Here is a 20,724-nt window from a genome sequence, read left to right as displayed (position 1 = left end):
CCAATGGGCGGGCGTGTTTCCCTCCTGCAGCCAATCAGCGCTCGCTTCCTCCCGCCTGCCGGCCAATGGGAAGGGCGCTCTTGGGGCGTGGGTCACATTCAAACCGGGGCAGCGCGCGGACGCGCTCGGTCGGAGCCGCGTCCCGGCCCCGCAGCGGCCTCGGTGAGGCCAGCCGGGGGACAGGGACCGGGCCGGGCAGCAGCAGCGCAGTGGGGCAAGGTGCGTGAAGGGGCCGGGGGGCAGCAGAGGTGCTGGCCAGCCGTGAGGCCGCGGGCGTGCAGGGCCGGGCTCCTCGGCGGCCCCGGGGCTGCGGCTTCGCTGGGCTTCCGCCCCTGAGGGCGAGGAAAGCTGCTTGCGGCTTCCGCCTCGCTGGCTTTGTTTTTGCCTCACCTGCTCCGCTGCTGCTCAGTCTCTTTCTTACTTAGCTCTGTTTTGCATCTTGGTGTCTTATCCTTTCGGTGTTACGTTAGATTTTATTATTTTTCTGTTTTATTTCTTTCCTAGTGTTGCTAATTTTTTTTTTTAATCCACGACGGTTTTTCTTAGTGTTGGGAGTTTTTGTTTTCCTTTTTAAAAAAATCCTGAAATCGACGACGGTTTTTCTTAGTGTTGGGAGTTTTTGTTTTCCTTTTTAAAAAAATCCTGATTTAGGACTTGTAAACAAAACAGCAAGAAGATTATGCACTTTTATAGTTTATAGTTTTTTTAAAGCATGGGTAGATGCTTCAGAAACAGGTGTTACCTCTCTATAGAAGACATAAACAGAACAAGCAGTGTAATACAGCAGTTCAAGACTGGATGCTGTTACTTCTTTTTATTGTCAATTAGTATCTTTGAGTGTGTTTGCTGTGGACTCTTACCACCAACTTGTACTGCCAATTTATCCATTTACTGCTCTCAAGTCTCTGTCCTTTGGCTCCTTGTGTAGTGGGTCTGTATGAGGGGTTGAAGTTATTTAACTGCTACACTTTATTTAGTGGTTATTTGACTACTACACTTTATTTAGTTCTTATTGATCTTTGCATTTCGTGTTCTCCCTGTTCCCTGGCTCTCCCTAATCTCCTCTCCTGTAGGCATTTCTGCATCTCAGGTATGCTGCAGTGGAGCTGTTGCAGTTACTACCCCAGCTCCTGTTCAGGAGCTCCACACCAGCATGTGGCTGGTTTAGGTCTTTGCTGTTGTCAGATTTTAAATAAATAAATATATATATTTACCAGTGAAATTCATGGCAAGTGATTTCTTTAAGAGTAATTATGCAGCAGATTAAGAGAACACCTGTGAATACTTGCTTATGGTTGAATATTGGCATGAATAGAAGGATTGCTGGCAAATCATGACAACATGTAGCTGAATATGCCCTTGGTGTGCTTTTTAGTCTCTGAAGGTCACAGCAAGCTGACACATTTGGAAGTGCTTGTCCTCATTCAAAATGTTGTCCTTAAGCTTTTTTAATCCTTTTTTTTTATTACTAACTGGGAATAGTTTAATTGATTTTGATGAAGACTGTATTTCTGGGATATGAAGATTAGGCAAGCTGGCACAATAAGTTTTCAATGTTTCACCCATCAATTTTTGCACAGGAACTTCAGGATGGAGAACTTCATTTCTTGCCTTTGGGTTCTTGGGATCATCTGAGGTAGTCTGGCCCTCATCCATCTTACTTTTTTGACAAGGCATATCCATTCTTCAGGGGAGTTTTTCTCTGTAACACGTTGAACCTAGAGCAGTTAAACAGCACACCAGAAATGTAAGTTTGATGAATATTGTTGCAACTTAAGATCAAATTTATACAGAAATTTATTTTTCTTTTTGTCTACTGCATTTGGGAAGCTATCACTGCAGGAAGAATAATGAACCCTTGATATTGGTGAGAAAATTTAAAGACTATGTTTAAGAAATCCAAAATCCACCTGGGAATTTTTAGCAGTTATGGCTGTAATGAGATATTGTGGTGTTTCTTAACATGAGGTGAATTTCTTTTGGTTGTCTTGGTGCTTCAGGTTCTGGAGAATCTGACTTCATCCGTACTTTGAGGGAGTGGGTGCAGCTGAAAATCAGAACTCTGTGGATAGTCTCACCCATATAGAGTTGATTTGGAGTATCTGATTTCTGGTAGTCCCTTCTACAGTATTTTCAAAAAGCAAAACTGCAATGTGTACTAAAATTTTCCTTAGGAAGTGAATAAGTATCATCTGTAGAATGGCACATGAACAGTATTAGCTATAGTAATCACCTATGTAATTTTTAGCAGCATGATCCCCAAAAGATGGGACAGTTTACACTCTCACAAGAGTCTAAATTGGCTCTGAGGGAGAAATAAATATTAAAGCAAGTTCCAAACAAGCACTGAAATTAAAATCTATTCAGTGTATAATTTTGAATATAAATGAGAGGGGGGTTCCTTTATTTGTCTCTGTTCAGTGAATCAAAAATAGTGTTTCAGGTATTACTGATTTAGCATACAATCTTTAGCTTTCATAGGATTTTAGGGTTTTTTTGTCATAGGTCTTGCTTGAGGCTATTTGAGTGTCCCTCCAGACCCTTGAGGTGCTAAGGCCTCTTCATAGTGGTAATGTAGATGGTGCTTTTGCTGGATTAAGTCTTGGGATTTATACAGTGAACCTGTGTTTTGAACCTAAAAAACAACATTTCTTTGTAAACAAGAGGAGGCTTGGTATTCTTGGTGGGCCATACCTAGTTCAGGATGAGCATGAAATGTGCCTGTTTTTGCCTTTATAAGCAAGCTCTTGTGAGCATGATAATCTTTCTGATTTATGGTCTTTGCTTAGGGGAAGCTGAGGGCCTGGTGCTTTTAAAGACATGCCAGCCTCTGGTGAATAATGCTCTAAAAATTGTTTGTGGGACTTCCTGAGAGTGGTACCTGGTGTATTTTTGGATAGTGGGGTTAAAGGTAGATGAACTTCATTCCATTCAATTCCCTCTCTAGCAATAGTTCACCTAAAAGTAGATCTGAAGTTTCTAACCCTCTAGCAATTTTTGCTGATTTGTTATACACAAGTGCAAGAGGAACAAAACCCAACATTTCACTGTAGAACTAAAGTTAGTCTTTCTTTGAACCTATTTAATCTGTCTGAAGTGCATCAATTTCCTTGTTTCTGGGCCAAACTTCCCAGTAACTAGAATGTCAAACCCCCTGAATATGCACTAAATTCACCACAGTTTTTACTGGAATTCTCATGTTCATTTGATGCATGGAACATTGATGTGGGAAAAGCTGTGTATTGCAGGCAGAAACGGAAGAAATCATTAGGGTTTTTTTTAGTTTATTTTTGCAGTCTTGCTCTGCTCAGATTGCCTAGATTCTTATCTCTCAGCTATGTACATGTATTATCTCAGATGCTGATAAACTGTCAGAATGTTGAGGATTTGACATAAGTTTCTTATAAGAAGTCTTTGAATCTTTAAACCTCCTTTCAGAAACTTAAAAATAGGTGTCACTTGTCTTTGTCCTTTGAACAGAGGCAAATGTGAATTCTTTTTCTGCTTACCCCACTGTGAGAGCTAATTGCTGTGACCTGTGGGAAAGAGCATGGATTAACACTGTGTGCTAAACTAAAGCCAGCCTAATTATGAGTACAGAACATGATTTAATGTGATGGACTGGAAGCTATTTCAGGCAACACATCATACTCCCCATTTTATTCAAATGTTGAATATACCTTATTGGAAAGGGCTACTGTGAAGCATGAATTAGGATTTGGGCGCATCAGTTAAGTACCAATTCTTTTTATTTGTCCAAGTTGTCTTCTGTGAAGTAGTGTACTTGTATAACTACATTGACAAAGGCTTAAATAGAGTATTTGTTACATAATGTGGTTGAGTCTCAAGCTCCAAATGATACAGGAGAGGCTTTCCCATGGTAATTCCAATCAAAGTGAGCTACAACAGGGTTCTTCAGTAACTCCGTTGTTTTTTAACCTTGTGCCTGCAGATGGAGGAGACAGATCCAAGTGAAAGAGGATTGCCACAGATTACATCAATCATGAATAGAGTTAGAAACTTGAAAAACAAATACAGAAATGAAGAGAATATCACAGATGAATTTAACTATGCTAAAATCTCAGCTGATACAACAGGTATTTGGTTTTGTTATTCTACTGTCACTTATGAAGAAGTTCTTAACATCGACTAAGTGAAAGAACCATTAACTGAAATGATTTTAAGTTTAGTGTTTCTTAAATATTAATGACGACAAAGTTAATTTCATCTCTCATTATTTCTTAGCTCTGTTGCTTTAATCTTGTTTAAAAAATAGTCAGTAACTGTCTTGCACAAAAGCTTATAAAAAGTGTTTTCTTTTGTACATATTTACTGCTGTTTTAATCAATCTCCTTTTTTGGATTTCTGTCAGATAACTCTGGAACTGTCAATCAAATAATGATGACAACAAATAATCCAGAAGATTGGCTATGTTTTTTACTTAAACTAGAGAAAAAGGGTGTTCCTCAGATGGATGTTAGCCTACTCAATAGACTCATTGGCCGTTACAGTCAAGCAGTGACTGCATTACCTGCAGAAAAGTACAGTCAAGATGAGAGCTATGCTCGCATCCTTGTGAGATTTGCTGAGTTGAAAGCGTAAGTATAAATTTTCAATATGAGAACTCATCATTCTATTTTGAGTTAAGATAAGAACACCTTGTTTCATTAGTGTTTTCTGCCACAAATTATCATTTTCAGTGTGGAAGGTAAGTAGCTTTAGTTAGCTTATCTGTTGTCTCCACAGTACTTGCCTTTTTTGTATATGCTAATAAATATGATTGTTTAGAGCTATTTGATTTAGAGATGTTAACACACTACTTTTTTTTTCTTGGTTCTCCATGTAAGGTACAAGAGGGAATAGCCTGAAATCCTTTTTTGAGCTTTATTTTAATATGCTTTCTCTCTTACTAGACAAGATCATCACAGTTTGATTAAATTAACTGCCTTAGTGATAGGAAGGATGTCTCAACGTCGTTCTCTAGTTCCACATTTTGAAAATTAGTTTTGGTTGTGGTCATTTATTGCTTTACTCAGTCCAAATTCGAGCAGGGTGATTGTACAGGTGTGTTCAGACATAATTTGGGGCAGAGTTATAATTAGAGTTTTTTTCGTAAGGGGTTCTTTTGTTGCTTGAAATAGTACAGCAAATATTTTGATGAAGAGCTGTAATTGAACAATGCAGCAATCTAACAATCAGTGCTGAGCAGGTGATTTTCCAGTGAACATAGCAAATCTTTTTCTTTCGTGTTCTTCCCCTGTTTGAATTCTTGGCATATGGTTTCATCTTGCAGTATGATAAATGTGTACAACTCTGCACTGTCCTTTGCATGGACCTTGCTGCATCACTGTTACTAAAAGCACACAGCAGAATTAATTTGCTGAATCTCCTGTTGAGAAACAGGAGTGAATAATGACCTTGTGAATCTTTAGTATCTTGAAGAGGGCACGTGTTTTTTTGTAAGTGGAGTAAAGAATCTCTTTAAAGAGATTTAAAGATACATTTCAAAGTGGCATTCCTATTCAAAGATCCATTGCTTTTCCTCAGAGCAGAACCTGTGTAATATAGGCTTGTGGATCCTAGTTTGTGGAAATTCATTTCCAGAATAGTGATCAAGTCACATCTCTTATCTCGTTGTAGGAGAGTTCAAGTTCAGAAAAATTATTTCCTATGTCCCTAATCACTTGGACCTATTTTCACTTGATCTTTAGAGCATGGTTTGAAAGGTGGGATGCTTTTAAGATGTGTGCAAGAGCTATGTTCAGTATTCTGTGTGATGTATTGCAGAAAGCAAAACCAAAGGTGCTGTCAGTAGCTTGTGAATACATGAATTATATGAACAGTTCTAGTTGTGGTGTCTAACTGAAATATCTTCAGCTGTTTCACTGCTACAGCCTCTAGGGACCTTTTTGGGAGAGTAGTCTGTCTTGTTTCACTATTAAAATGCACTCTACAGCTGTACTAAACTAACTTCTACTTTAGTAGCCAGCATTACAGAATTTACCTATCTCACTAGGTAGTTCAGGTCTGCACATTTTGTTTTCTGCTGCATGTTTTTTAATTGGCAAGTATCATCAGTCATATGTTTCCTGACATGCCTAATAAAAATTTCTTTTTAAAAGACGAACAACCCACTCCAAACCCCTTTTAAAAAATGTACCCACCAAAATCTGATATAGCATCAATCCCACTGGAACTTCACTATAAGGATCTCCCTAAATGATGATTCCTCATTTGGAAATTACTTTGATACCAGTTTGTTCTTAATAATTTCTATAATCTAAGGATTTCTTGTCCAGAATAGCATATAATATCAATGATTTATATGAAACTACATTTATGAACTACGTCTGTAATCTCGCCAGCAATGAAATTACTTTTGGCTGGTTGGACCTGAAAACAATGTTGATTGTAATTTTTGGAAATTAAGTTAATCAGCGGCTCCTTACTTGGATCTTTTGTGTTTGGCATGTTTACTTGCTGCTCAAGTTATTATTCATAATTTTTTTGTTCTCAATTTCCCTGGTGTTCTACGCTCTACCTTCTCTGTTACTGGCTGTCAGTTTGTCCAGTACTATATATTCTGTCTTTACTTGATTTTAGCTTCTGTTAAAGAAAATCCTCTCATCTCATGACTTTGTTGAGTGCTTCTGGTTTATTTTTAAGCTATTGCAAGTAAAGTAATATTGATGCTACAGCTTAAATGACACTGATAGGTGCTCTGATAATACTACCTTGGGTGGGAGAAGAGATGCGTTTTTCAGTAGAATTGCTTGCTGTTCTGCCAAATATTCCACCTAAACAAGGTGGAGGAGCAAATCAGCATCACAAACTTTAGAGGCAGTGGCTTGAGATTTTAGTGTTTACTGGCATCAACACTATTTTGTTCTGATTGTAGAATGTTAAGTGGTTGGAATGGATCTTAAATATCATCTAGTCCCAAACCCGCCTGCTGCAGGCAGGGATACCTTTCACTAGACCAGATTGCTCCAGGCTTTTTCCAGCTTGGCCTTGAATGCTTTCAAGGTTGGGGCATCCACAGCCTCCCCAGGTAACCTCTTCCAGTGTCTCACCACCCTCACAATAAAGAGGGCTACCTCTTTATTGTGACTACCTAAATTTAGGCTACCTAACACCTAGCCTAACAAAGTTTAAAAAAAGTTTAAAAACAGAGTTTCTTCTTTAATTTTGTACCCATTTTTCCTAGTTCTACCACTAGAGTTCCTGACAATAAGTCCCTTTCTGGCTTCCCTGCAGGCCCCCTTCAGATACTGGAAGTTTGCTATGAGGTCTCCATGTAACCTTCTTTTCTCCAGGGGAACAGTCCCAGCTCTTCCAGCCCATCTTCATATGAGGGGTGCTCCAGCTGCCTAATCATCTTTGTGGCCCTTGTCTGGCCTTGTGCCAACAGGTGCCTGTCCTTTTTATGTTGGGATCTGAATGCAGTGTCTCAGTTGGGATTTCCTAAGAGCAGCAGTGCAGAATCCCCTCCTGTGACCTGCTGGCCGTTCTCCTTTTGGTGCAACCCATAATTCCATTTAGCTTTTTGGGTTTCAAGCGCACAGGAGGGGTGCTCCAGCTGCCTTATCTTTGTGGCCCTTGTCTGGACGTGTGCCAGCAGGGCCCTGTCCTTTTTATGTTGGGAGCTGAATGCAGTGTCTCAGGTGGGATTTCCCAAGAGCAGAGGTGCTGAATTGCCTCCTGTGAGCTGCTGGCCATGCTCCTTTTGGTGCAACCCATAATTCCATTTGGCTTTTTGGGTTCCAAGCGCACACAGCTGGCTCATGTTGAATTTTTCATCAGCCATCACCCCCTAGTCTTTCTCCCCAAGCCTGCTTGCAATCACTTCTCTGCCCAACCTTTAGGTGAGATACTGGATTATTCCATTCTTGGCATTGGACCTTTTTTTTTCCCTGGTGTCTGCTTTAGCTGCAGTCTGGCTGTGCCAATACCTTTTGACCTATTATTATACCAAGTTGGTCTGAAGAACCCTTGAGTGTGCTCTGAAATAGTTGGACAGCAAATGCTGCTATGATTTTTTGTGGTATACATTTGCAATGCCAGACCTGCTCTCATGGAATGCTTCTGGCTGTTAGCACAGTGCCACCAAGCGTGTGACAGTTGGTGCCTATTGCTACTGTTAGGTCTTGCTCTGTGTGTTGCTATCCAAGCCTGTTGCTGCTTTCTACAGGAACTTACATTTTAACAAACTCTTTGAAAGTGAATGTAACGCATTACAGCTTAATTTCTCTGGCTCAGACTTTGCCTGCAGACGGGTTTTTCTGTGCCTGTCCTATTGCTTTGGATGATCAGAGCTGAGTTCAGTAAACCTATGTGACTCTAGTAACATGCCTAAACTATGAGAGACATCTTTCATTCGAAATTTCACAGAATTCTACTGAAAATGTTCTTTACCTTTCCATGTTGTATTTTTCGGTACTTTTAATTTTGGACCATGGTCATAAATCTTTCTCTCTTCTCACTTCTAAGTGGTACCTTTGTGTATCTGTTGAGCCAAGGGGGAACTTAGGAAAGAATTTCTTTATCTCTTGATTATAGATGTTGGTGGTAAGTGTTAAGCTCCCTTTTTTTTTTGTCAGTTGAAACATTGATGTATTTCATAGTAATGTAGATTTAGGCCTTTTGTATCTTGACTGGTGTTTGCATAGGTTGTAGTTGCTCTCGAATATTTAAAAGTGGGCGTGCTGTGTGTAAGCATGAACCTGCACAGCAGTCTATGGCTGAATGTAACACTAGGATTAAAATTTGCCAAAAGTAAATGAACTATCAAGTATGAAAGAGCTTAAGGATTGAGTCCTTTGAGTTTTGGGAAGGTTCAGCTTGATATCTTTCAATAATTGGCATTTAAAATTCTTTGCTTATTTGTAGTTCACTGATTGCTGTAAGGAGGAAAATCTTTAGCCTATAGGTGGATTGCTTTTTCAAAGTTAGTTCAAGGCTTCATCCAGTACATGGAACTTCATCCTTCTCAGCCTCTTCACCTTGTATAACTATGAATGTGCTGTCTTTACAGTCTTCAAGATCCAGAGGAGGCACGGGACCAATTTCATCTGGCCAGACTGAACTGCAAGAAATTTGCTTTTGTGCATGTGGCTTTTGCACAGTTTGAGCTATCACAAGGTTTGTAAAAAAAAAAATAAACAACCCAAAACCAAAAAGAAAAGGAAAAGAACCCCTAAAACAAAGCTTGTTTGGTGTTGCTGTTCTGTGTTGTTCTCAGTCTTGTTTTAAACTTCTACTCCCTTACATAATTTTTAAGGAAACTGATAGGTATTGAATCAGAACAAAGTTTGGATTTTTTAAAATTGAAATTTACTGAGAATGTGTGCTCACTTTTAAAATGAAACTATACACACAGTTTTTTTCTGTTTTAGAAATAACTTTCAAACCAGGTGAAAATTATTAGTACTTTGTACTTTCCTAATTTAGATCTTACAGTGGAAGCCTTTTGAGTAAGGCTCTTCCTGCATTGAAAAGTGAGGCTCAAATACTTGCTTGTGGAAGAAATTCTGTCTTCTTCCACAAAGCATCCGTAGATTGACAGAGTATTTTGGTTTAATAAAAAACAATATGCAATTTTGTTGCCCAGGTACTTGCTAGCAAGGCTGTGTTGGCTGTGCACAGGCTTGTATTTTTGGGTGCTTCTTTTGCTTCCATGGGTGATTTGAAGAGTGACATATGTCACCTTGGGTATTTCTTCCTTTGACAGTTTACTCTGTACAGAAAGACAAGCTCATTCTATGAAAGCTGTCTTATTTGAATGGAAGAGACTTGATTAATATATTAATTTTTTTGTGATTTGTTTTCCTTCTTGTTTTTTCAATACCATGCAAGTTGTTTTATATTATTGTGTGTTGTATATATTTCTCATACTGCCTAGTATGAGAAATTAACCTTCTTGTTTTTTCAATATCATGCAAGTTGTTTTATATTATTGTGTTGTATATATTTCTCATACTGCCTAGTATGAGAAATTATCCCTAAATTTAGCTACACTAAATAAATTAATGTCTATTCTATGCTCTAAATTCTGAATACATTTTACTGTTTACTCATCTTTCTTTACTTCTGTTTATTTTCCACTGATAGTGGTTTTGTATATACATTTTTGCTCCAGTACTACTTTTTAACTATTTTAGGATATTGTTTAGATGTTCAAAGTGGCCCATGAGGCAGAGCCATTTTGTTAAAATCAAAGTAGATACTCACTCGTCATCTCAGATTTTCCAGTTTTTCGTTATTGATAAGTTGATTGGCATTAGAGCAGGAAAGGCTACGAACCAACTCCCCCCCAAGAAGTATATCATGTTTTATGGATGACTTCTGTAGAGGTTGGGGAAAAAAAGGTAAAAATACGCATGTTTGTGTCTTGAAATGACACAGTTTCTGTGTTATGCGTAATTCAGTTACCTGACCAGTCTTGTTCTAGTATAAACTTGTGGTATTGAACTTCTAAACAGTAGTAAAAAGATAATAATTTTTTAGTGAGCACTGGATGTTTATTTAAACAGACAATTAAACACTAATACTGCAATAACAAAGGTATTGTTAAATAAGAGTAATAAAACCTATTGTGTAATTTAGTAAAGTGTAGTAAAGTTGCTACAGGTTACCGGTGACTAAATTGATCCTGTAGTTATGGGATGTGTTCATGCAGTAGTTTACCTTACTTTGACAGTAAATAATCAACCTAGAATGAAGTCCTAATCCCAAAGGAAATAAGCCAGTTATGATCGGCTTTGTTTTATCTGCAGTGTGCTCTCTGATTTGTATCTGTTACCCTTGAGCTGATCTAGGTGTCCTTTAGTAATATGTATGGAGCTATAGTGTCCCTGTTGGGCGCTTCAAAGAGGATTAGTGGAACATGTGAGTTAAATTGTTACTTAAGAGTGTGTTCCTTTTTCACTGTGTCCACTTAGGCCAGAGGGAAAGGAGGGTAGTGCTTTGTTGCTTCTTCATCCCAGTGATTTCAGCAGTGCTTGGCACATCTGTCAGTGTTTTCTTTTGCATTAAGCAGAAAAACTTAATTGCACGTTCTCTTCCTTAGCTCACTGTTTTGCTCAAGATAAAAGCTCAAGTTGTGAAATTAGACTTGGCAATTTGATGTTGATTTCTTAATAATTGAATATTAGTGACCTGGAAATGGAGTGACACAATAAAGGTGCCAATCTGTTTTTTGTGGCTCTTTTTTTACTTAAACACTGACTGAAATTTCATTTAAATACCTCAGATGAGGAGTTGTCTTGTCATTACCTGGGTACCTTGGGTGATATGCTTGAGGACAGTTTGCTGTGAATTGGTCACAACTCATGATCGTAGATAAGACTCTACTCTTGACTGCTTCAGATCTTATGCCAGGGTGCTTGATTCAGGCTTTTGGTATGTAATGAAGTGCACTGATTGGAATTCAGAAATACTTCTGCCTTTATTTTGTGCTTTGGATCCTCATCTGTTAAGGGGAATGAAGCAGTTTTTCACATACATGTTTTGGTGTCACCTTCTTTCTTACTCAACAAGGCACACAATACTAGGAGGAATTACTTTCGAGTAGCAGGTTCTGTTGAAGCAATGTGTGGTTACTAAATATAGCCAAAGGTAGAATCACAGAATGCTGGTTAAGGATTCTTAGAGCCTATCCACTTTGCTGACAATTTAGGAGAAAAAACAGTATTTGACTATATGGTTAAAAACCATATTCTAACAAATTAGCACAAAATTGATTTAAATGAAATTACAGCTCATCTAATTCTGGTGCTTCTTTGCTTCAGTGTTTGACATCATCCATTTAATATTCTTAAAATAGGTTACTTAAAGCACAAGTTCCTGGTGCTTACACTGCACTTCCACCAGCCTGAACTATAGGCAATAGTGGTGTCTAACTTAATTTACAAGTGGAGCTTTGAGTGTGGGGGACATGGTGCTCTTAAATATGCTATTATGCATATACTTGACTATTGTAATATGTATGTAGCATGAATGTAAGAACAAAGTGGTTTGATTTGCTGCTGTGGAAAGGAGGAAGAAGGGCATTTGGGGTTTCAGGGGCATTGACAGCTGTAGCAAAACATTGCATCATTTTGCTCAGAGTATTGTGGTTACAGTACACGTTTTTCTTTATTTGACTTTTTCTAATAAATCTGTGTACATGATTACATATGTAAATTGACTGCTTCAATATGTTTTGTTAACACATTCCCTTTCCCACCTCAGCTCTCTTCAAAGTTCTCTGTTTATGCCATTTAGTAATGTCTGAAAATGTAACATCCTTGCTTTTCACACGTTTTTCCTTATTTGACTTTTTCTAATAGATGCCTGTGTACATGATTACATATCTAAATTGACTGCTTCAATATGTTTTGTTAACACATTCCCTTTCCCACCTCAGCTCTCTTCAAAGTTCTCTGTTTATGCCATTTAGTAATGTCTGAAAATGTAACATCCTTGCTTTTCTCTCCTCTTTTCTGAACTGTAGTGCTGTCCAGAGTTGTTGTTTTATTTAACAACAGCTGGTTTTAAATGTGATTTCTATTAAGTGGATTAAAGATGTTTCATAATATATACATAATAACATTTTTACCTGGTCACATCTAAATGGAAGTCCATAAAAGTCATATTTCCTTACTGAAATACTACAGAAAAAAAAAAGGATTTTAGAATGAGTACAATTTTCTTACAGTTCCTACAACACTAAAAAAAATACTGAGAATGCATATTTTGCGACTTGGTGTTCAATTTAATGTGAAAAATTGATTTGTGTGATTCACTTGCAAGTATTTCCAGGCAGTTTCCTTAAAATGGCAATGTAAGGGGAGGTGTCCCTAATGAACAATGGCTTCATAGAGCTATGCAAAGTGAATATAAGACAACATGAAGGTAACTATCTTGTTAAAAAAAACTTGCACACTGTAATTGTTTTTTTACTTCTGTGATTTCTAACTCTGTGTTTCTTACACTTAGAAAATGAGAAGAAGTGTAAGCAGATCCTTCAGAAAGCTGTGGAGTGCTCTGCTGTTCCTCTGGAATTGTTGGAAACTGCTCTGCAAAACTTACATTTGAAAAAAAAGCAATTACTTTCAGATGAGGAGAAGGAAAACTTTGCAGGTAACTGCAGTTTCTTAAAATACTAGTTGCTTTTGCATGTTGTGATTCTAAGTTGGAAAGAAAACTAGTGTTTGTTCCTTCTAGATACAAACTCAGAATCTCTATTGTCCAATAAGCAGATATATTTTCCTATATTATAAATCTTATTCCTTCAGTGCTTGTTTTCATCTTCAGTGCAGTGAGTGTGGTTTGCAGGAGCTGTGCTATGGTCAGTTCTGTAATTCTGCAGTGTTCCTTTGGCTGTCATCAGGGATTTGCAGTTTGTACTAGAGACTCACAGCTCTAAGTGTGAAGTAAGAACTGCTGTTGGTGGAGAAGAATTAGGACTGAAATATAAACTAAGCTACACATCTATAGGTTGCTTGGAGGTATATCTTGTGACAGACTGGGAAAGCTTTGATAGTCATTTCAGTGAAGTCAAATCTAGAAAAAATAATCAGTTTCAACTTTTATTTTGGACAAAACCCATATGTTTGTTGTACAAGACTGAAATGCTTGACTGTGTCATAAATCCGAAGTAATCGTTATTGCTGGATATATAACTTCAAAAAAGGGAACAGTTATTTCTTGAAGTTTTCAAGAGATCAATTTATTTGAAGTGGAATTGAGCAAAAAATATAGTTTGACTTTAGCACTGAAGTGTGTGTAGCTAACTTTCAAGAGTGATGTCTAACACTTCCATATTTTTGCATTGTGTAAGGACAGAATTAATGTAAAAATAGGTCTGATTTAATTTCCTTAGGGATATATCTTCAGAAGTAGCATTTGAGATTTGCTTGGCACCTATTGAATCAACCTTTGAAACAGCACTGAAGTGTATGTAGCTAACTCTTTCAAGAGTGATGTCTAACACTTCCATATTTTTGCATTGTGTAAGGACAGAATTAATGTAAAAATAGGTCTGATTTAATTTCCTTAGGGATATATCTTCAGAAGTAGCATTTGAGATTTGCTTGGCACCTATTGAATCAACCTTTGAAACACTAGCAGGGTTGAACCATTTTAATAGTATTCAACTATGGCATTCATTTCTAATAAATTGTTTTCTGTCTTATTCTGTTTATCATTAATTGGCTATAGACATCATAAATGCCACTGCTTATGTACTGTGCCACAGGAGAATATCATGAAGGATACCAATATCCTTCATGGTTTGTATAATTTTTTGCTGACATTGACTTCCTGCTGCAGACCTAAGGAAATACCTGTGGCAGTGAATGGCAAACCCTGCCTCCCAGTTAGGAAGCAATGAACTTTGGGGCAAGAGTAGGCTTATTTATTTTTCATATATATAGGTTTGTAATTAGTTATTTGAAAAATGCAAACTATAAACTTTTACCTTTTAAATTTAGTTATTTAAAGAGTAATAACACCAGACTTCAAATATCTCAAACTCTGAAACATACAAGGGGTAAATCACTGAATTTGGCTTTAAGTGAATTTGTTCAGTCCTCTGGAACAACAGAGGCAATTTTAGTGTATTGGCATTTAGGTATTTTCTGTTTTGTATTGCCATTTGAAGAGGTGCTTTTGAAAATTTATTTGCAAATATGAATACTGTATATGTAAATGCATTCATTCACAGCTTCAGGAAATTGTGCAGAATGCTTTTGACAGTTGTATGCAGTTAGTGTTGTGAAGCAAATATAAAACACGCATCAAGTCTAGAAACCTTTGGTTTGATTTCTTTTCTTTCATTCATGCACCACAATCTAAAGTATTTGACAGACCAGGTGCAATCAAACATGTTTAGTTGGGAAAAGATAGTTTAGTATTTCAGAAATGTAGATTGCAGAACCATTTTAGAATAATTTTGGGTGGAAGAGAGCCTTAGGTCATGGGATTCAGCTGTGGTCAGGAGTATCATAAGAAGCAGATAGGCTGTCTTAGACTGTGGAGGAATGAAAGTATTGTAGATCACCAGCTGGGTGTGAGAGTGTGAGAGTCCAGTGGCCAGCTGGTGGTTTAAAAAAAATATTTGAGAAAAAAGTGTGGGTTGCATTTGTGAGATGATGGTCCTGGGTTGGTAATAAAACTACAGGGAAAAAGTCTGGGTTGCATTTGTGAGATGGTGATGGTCCTGGGTTGGTAATAAAACTACACTTTACATTGAGGCACTTGTTTTATTTAAATGAGTAGTTAGGTCTATTAACATAAGTCGTTCATAAAACATTATTAGAAATAGCCAGTACTGCACTATTCATCTACCAGAAATCTGACTTCTGGCTGAAAGTAGAAGAGGGATATGGGAGAGTTCAAAAGAAAAGTAAAATCCATTTTAAAGAGCTGATAAAAATTAAAAAATGTTAAGTGCTATATAAAAGTCCTTAAATTGTGATTTATTTGAAGGCTGTGGGTAGCCATGGATTTTGTTGGACAAGCAGATAATTTCCTGTACTGATGGAACATAGGGCCTATTATGTGGAAGATCATATTATATAGTATCTTAGTTGGAATTTTTGAATGGTTTGGGTTGGAAGGAACATTGAAGGTCATCCAGTTCCAATCCCCTGTTATGGGGCAAGAACACCTTCCAGGTTCCAGAACACCTAGACCAGGTTGCTCAAAGCTTTCAACCTGGCTTTGAACACTTCCTGTTGACTTAGATTTTTTTTTTCAAATATGCTTTTTGGTGTCTTTAAAAAAAATAGTAGTATTGAAGAGTTCTTAACCAAAATAACCAGATATTAATTTACATTTGTAAAAAATGGTTTGTCAGGAAAATAGCTGAGTTCAAGTGATTGTTGTTTATCTGAAGGTGCTTAAAATAGCTTGTATTCCACATTGTTCTCTATATGAAGAATTAAACTGTTGTAAGGTGAATGTGTGTTCATTAAGGTGCTGATACATTTTCATTAGTGTATTCAGAGTTCTTGTGATTTCTTTGTCTCTGAGAAATGACCTTCCCTTCACCTGTAGGGAAAAAATGTGCAAGACAGTGTTGTTCTGAACTGTTTATTTGTGGGTTTAAGTTTCTAGAATGGCTCTTCAAATAACTTGATTTCTGGTTGTGTTTACTGTAAAGCATATCTGAAATATATACTTTCACAAAGTTTATTAAATTGACTTCACATTTAATTTTACAGTTAATGTACAACTTAATAAAACTACTGCTAAATATTCAATAATCAAGCAGGAGTCTCTTATGGATTAAGATGGGGCTGGTGAATGAGCTTTTTGCTATTGCCTGCCTTGGTACTCCCTGACATCACATGGTTTATATGACCGCTCTCAAATTTGCTATCAGTGAAATCAGTTGGTTTAATTTAACCCAATTAATTGCTTAGAATAATTTAGTTGAATTTGTCTGATATGATCTAAATGATTCCAACTATTTTCCCTACAGTATCAAGTACACAGGAGTCTGGACTTCAGAGTACAGGTGGAAATCACAGAAGCTTAAAAAAGAATGATTCTAGTGAAAATTCTTCTACTATTACCAGATCTCTATTTAGGTAATGTCTTAATTTCTTATTTAATGCCTCATAACAGCATGTAAACCAAAACCAAACACATGCATTACAGTGTTGTGTGTTCTGTTTTGTGGGTTTTTTTGGTTGAGTTTGTTTTTTTCTTTTAGGGAAGAGAAGTCACAGGAACTGGGTGCCCTAGTTAATTACCACAATCCATTGAGACCACTAAACAAATCTAACCAGGTAAAACATGTAACATTTTGTTTAGAATCTTAGTCTTTACTCTGCTTTACACACCTGATAACTTTGAATTTTGTTCTAAGATTTGCCCATTTGGGAGGATTCCTGTTACCCTAGTATCTGATGATGGTGATGACATGGAGGATTCAGATGTCCCACTCACAGCTAGTGTTATGAAGAGGTATGGTTATTGGGTTTACCTAGAGCACAACAGATTTCAATACTTCTTTTCAATGGTACTTTGATTGCATAGTGGAAATGTCAGATGTCTGTCAAATTTGACCTGAAGGATAAGAGACAAATTGTTATTATAGTTGCAACAGATACTGCAGTAACCTACTTGCAGTCTTATGGAAATTTTTTGTATGAAAGCATGTGAAGATGAAGAGAGAGTGTTGTGGCTAATCTGTAAGCTCAAAATAAATGGAAATTAAAGTGGAAATAAATTTTGTTCAAAATATCTTTATGCAATTCAGTTTTTAAAATAAGAGATAAGACAGTCTTGTAACTCCAGATATTTTTAGATCCCCATTTTGTGGGACTTCTTTGTATTGTTTCTCACTTTGCTGTTCGAGTGGACCTGCTTTTCTGCATATTTGAAACTTGTAGCCAAAGTCTTCGCACAACTACTTTTTCTATCTCATTCCCAAAAAAGACCATTGCCACGCTGTATTGATATGTGATGTAATTAAGAATATTACTTCAACAGGCAAACGTCCAGCTCCAAGCAAACAGCTTTTGTTGCACCTTTTCCACCATCAGAACCGAAGCCTTGTGGGCGTGATTCATACAGCCTGGGAGATTTGCAGGTAACTTAAGTGGTTTTAAATATATAAAGGAATTCTAGCTATTCTATGATATTAGTAAGAATTGTAATAACACCTTTTTCAATTTGAGAAGGAAATAATGTAAGATTTCCCTTTAAGTAATCATTTGTGGATAGAAACATTCATTGTGGCTTTTAAACTTGAAAATTGTTATGCATAATAGGGCATTAAAAAAGAGCTTTCTCTGAGCAGTACATCTGATGGGAGGAATGGGAGTAGTGTTTGGAATGTGATTTTTGAAGAGGGGATAAACAGATTTCAACTTGACTACAGGATCTCTTTCAGCATTGGTCATGAATTTTACCATGGGAAGTACCTTATTTAATGAAGTCTGTTCAACAAAGTTAGTGCTCTATGGAGCCATAAATTCCAGCTTTTGATAGATTTTTTTCATCAAAAAACAAATGTCTTTCATTACTGTGTCTTACATTTTCATGTCCCATGGCCCCATCCCCTAAAAGAAAATTTCAGAATAATAAGCATTTAGGCTTTTATTATAGCAACTGGATTATGAAAATTTAGAATGCTGATGTATTTAAAAATAGAATCAGTAATACTTGTCTGTGTAACCTGCACAGTTCCCTGAGGCATGTTTGCTTTGCGGTGCACCTGCCACTTAATCACCTTAAGGAAATGTCTCTTGTATACTACTCCTGAATTTTCCTTTGATTCTTTTTTTAAGATGCTTTTTATGTTCTTTAGTCCTTACAAGAAAAAACAGCTTTACAGTTGCAGATGTTGGATGAGGGCAGCTCAGAAACAGCTACCAATTCAACTGTAACTCTCAAAACCAAAGCGGATGCAAGTCTTGTGACGAAAAGAGCAGGTAACTATTAATGTCATGTCTGAATAGTTTGAAATAGAATAAGCATGGAAAATGTGCTATTCTGTATTTTTAAAAATTACATTGCTAAATGTTTTTTCAAAAATTGGAAATTCCTGCATTATTAACATACTTTTGGAGAATGAGTCTTTAAAGTTCTTTTAAAAACAGTTTTGGTGTATTTCAGAAATACTTCACTAGATATTACATGGATTTTGACTGTTGTGTGAATTCAGCTAGAAATAGGGATGGTATTAGATTACATTATGTGTTGTATTTCTGGAAAATGTTCTAACCAGCTTTGATTTATAGCAAGGATTTCAGGGCTAGTAAAATCTAAAAGATTGTTACTATTTATTTACCAACTTCATGGAATATGAAATACATGTACTAACCTCCTATGGTTAGTTGCTAACTACTTCAGTGTTTCATCAGAAGGCTGGTTCACTAGGTGGCTTTCTCATCCTGCTGAAAAAATTAGGTGAAAATGTCTAATATTGAAAGAGTTAGATTTAGGATTGTATAATTACATATGTATTGTAGGCAAGAAACATTTCAATTGAAAAATTGTGATTTTTTTTTTTTTTTAACTTCATTGTCACCTCAGCTCCTCACTGAACTGTTCCCAATGCAAGTCAGTGGGAAAAATTCACTGAACAGTTTGGGTTTCAGGTCATACTTGCCCTGTTTGTGCTTCATTCATGTTTCCAGGTGAGGTATTGGTTGAGGTAGTTCAGTCCTTCAGCAGCTGACTCGCACTAAGCTGCTCAGCATGGGATGCTTTCTAGTAATTTGAAAAGAAAACTTTTCAGGCTCATGAAGGAACACTCTAAGTTGTGCTGTTTGCAGCCTGCACCGTCACATCCCACCATTTCACTCTAGTACTACCTGTGCAAAAGGAACTGGGAGACAGTGCCAAGTCCCTTTAGGCCTCTGGCTTCAGTCATTGCACTTGGATTATAGGTTGCCTATTGTTGCAGACAACAGACTTCTAATTTGGAGTATCGTAGTAAGCTTATCTTCAGTGCCTTATCAACCTGCTCAGTATCCCGGGATTTGTAGTACAATTTGTGTACTCTTATTGCTGTGTTGGTGTAGGAAACAGTTGCATCTCTGTTACTGTCACAGTGTTATCCTAAGACATTGAAGAAAGTTGCCATTTTACTACCCTGAATTGAATATGGAGCCTGAGGACTTCATTAAAGTCTTTAAGGCCTAATTCCAGTAAATCTGTGTTTTAGTCTCAGCTAGAAAATGAGGTAAAATTATTCTAGAAACTTTTCAAGTGTTGAATGTTGAATCATTTTAATAGTCTGGTTTTTGGGTTTTTTGTTGTTCTTTTTTTTCTTTTTTCACAGAAAATAAAGTTCAGCATCTGGAGCTGAAGACACCAGAGCCCAGGAGTCTAGAAAGTCAACAGCAACAATCTAGTTTTGGGGAAAGCTATAGAAAGCAGTTGGAGCAGATTAAACTAAACTGTGTTAATGCCAGAAAAAAAATGCCAACTCAAGATGTGTCACAGAAAAGCTGCTACGGTGAGGTAAAGTAACAAAAATACATATCACATGTGTGGTAGCAGCAGCCTTCTCATGTTGAAGAAATTATTTCTGTATTCTTAATTGTGGTTCCTTGTGTGATATAATATCTTGCTTTGCCCTTTGTAGGGAAAACAAATGAACATTGAACAGTCTGGTCATCCTGTTTCAAGACGATTATCACCACCAGATGCTGTTTCTAAGAAAATTGACCCGTCACATGTTTATGGAACACCAAGAGCCACATCTAATGATTATATGGCCTGGTAAGCCTACTATAAGATGGTAGTTGATCTCTGGAAAGGTTTAAGCAGATTTTTACAAGGTTTGTTAAATTTTCTTTTAGATAGCAAACATTCTAAGTGCTTCTGTGAAGTGCCTGACTTTGAGATTCAGATTGCATTTAGGGGCCTTTGCCTTTTTGGGCAGCTTTTCAGCATTTGAATATTTACCATCAAATCATTAAGTCCCTAGTAGAGCTATTACCTTTTTCACCAATCCCTGCTATATGACACTTTCTTTTGGGTAACTTTATGTGGCTGACAGGCTTTTTAGGTTGATAATTATATATCAGTTTATTTCTCATGATGCAAGTGTCTGAGGTTTTTTTAAAAGTACTTTGAGAAATCCAGAAGCTTGCAGAATTAAGCACTTATGTTAAGAAATTATAGCATTTGTTTATCCATGTTACCTTAAATAAGGCATAAACCCCTATGCCTGTGTTAGCAAATCTTTCTAATTATGTGATTACTTATTGTTTTCAT

At 37.0% G+C, this 20,724-nt stretch overlaps 1 protein-coding gene across 5 annotated transcripts in view; it reads left to right on the top strand.

Moving 5' to 3' along the window:
• Positions 1-114: 114 nt before the first annotated feature.
• TTK (TTK protein kinase) overlaps positions 115-20,724 on the top strand; it is a 30,556-nt gene continuing 9,946 nt past the window's right edge. For 2 of the 5 annotated variants that reach the window (XM_039728016.1, XM_039728008.1), the window contains exons 1-13: positions 165-219; positions 1,581-1,747; positions 3,953-4,097; positions 4,373-4,598; positions 9,035-9,141; positions 12,979-13,122; positions 16,469-16,577; positions 16,703-16,778; positions 16,859-16,956; positions 17,485-17,584; positions 18,305-18,428; positions 19,784-19,965; positions 20,090-20,226. In XM_039728016.1, the coding sequence (XP_039583950.1) occupies positions 3,953-4,097; positions 4,373-4,598; positions 9,035-9,141; positions 12,979-13,122; positions 16,469-16,577; positions 16,703-16,778; positions 16,859-16,956; positions 17,485-17,584; positions 18,305-18,428; positions 19,784-19,965; positions 20,090-20,226 (1,448 nt within the window). In that variant the 5' untranslated portion in view covers positions 165-219; positions 1,581-1,747. The other 3 variants (XM_039728025.1, XM_039728044.1, XM_039728034.1) reach the window with 3 other exon arrangements.

The sequence above is a fragment of the Passer montanus genome, unplaced genomic scaffold, assembly GCF_014805655.1.
Source record: "Passer montanus isolate IOZ18808 unplaced genomic scaffold, ASM1480565v1 scaffold11, whole genome shotgun sequence".
NCBI lineage: Eukaryota > Metazoa > Chordata > Aves > Passeriformes > Passeridae > Passer > Passer montanus.
The sequence above is the reverse complement of the archived record's forward strand: the minus strand, read 5'-3'. Positions and strand labels throughout refer to the sequence as shown.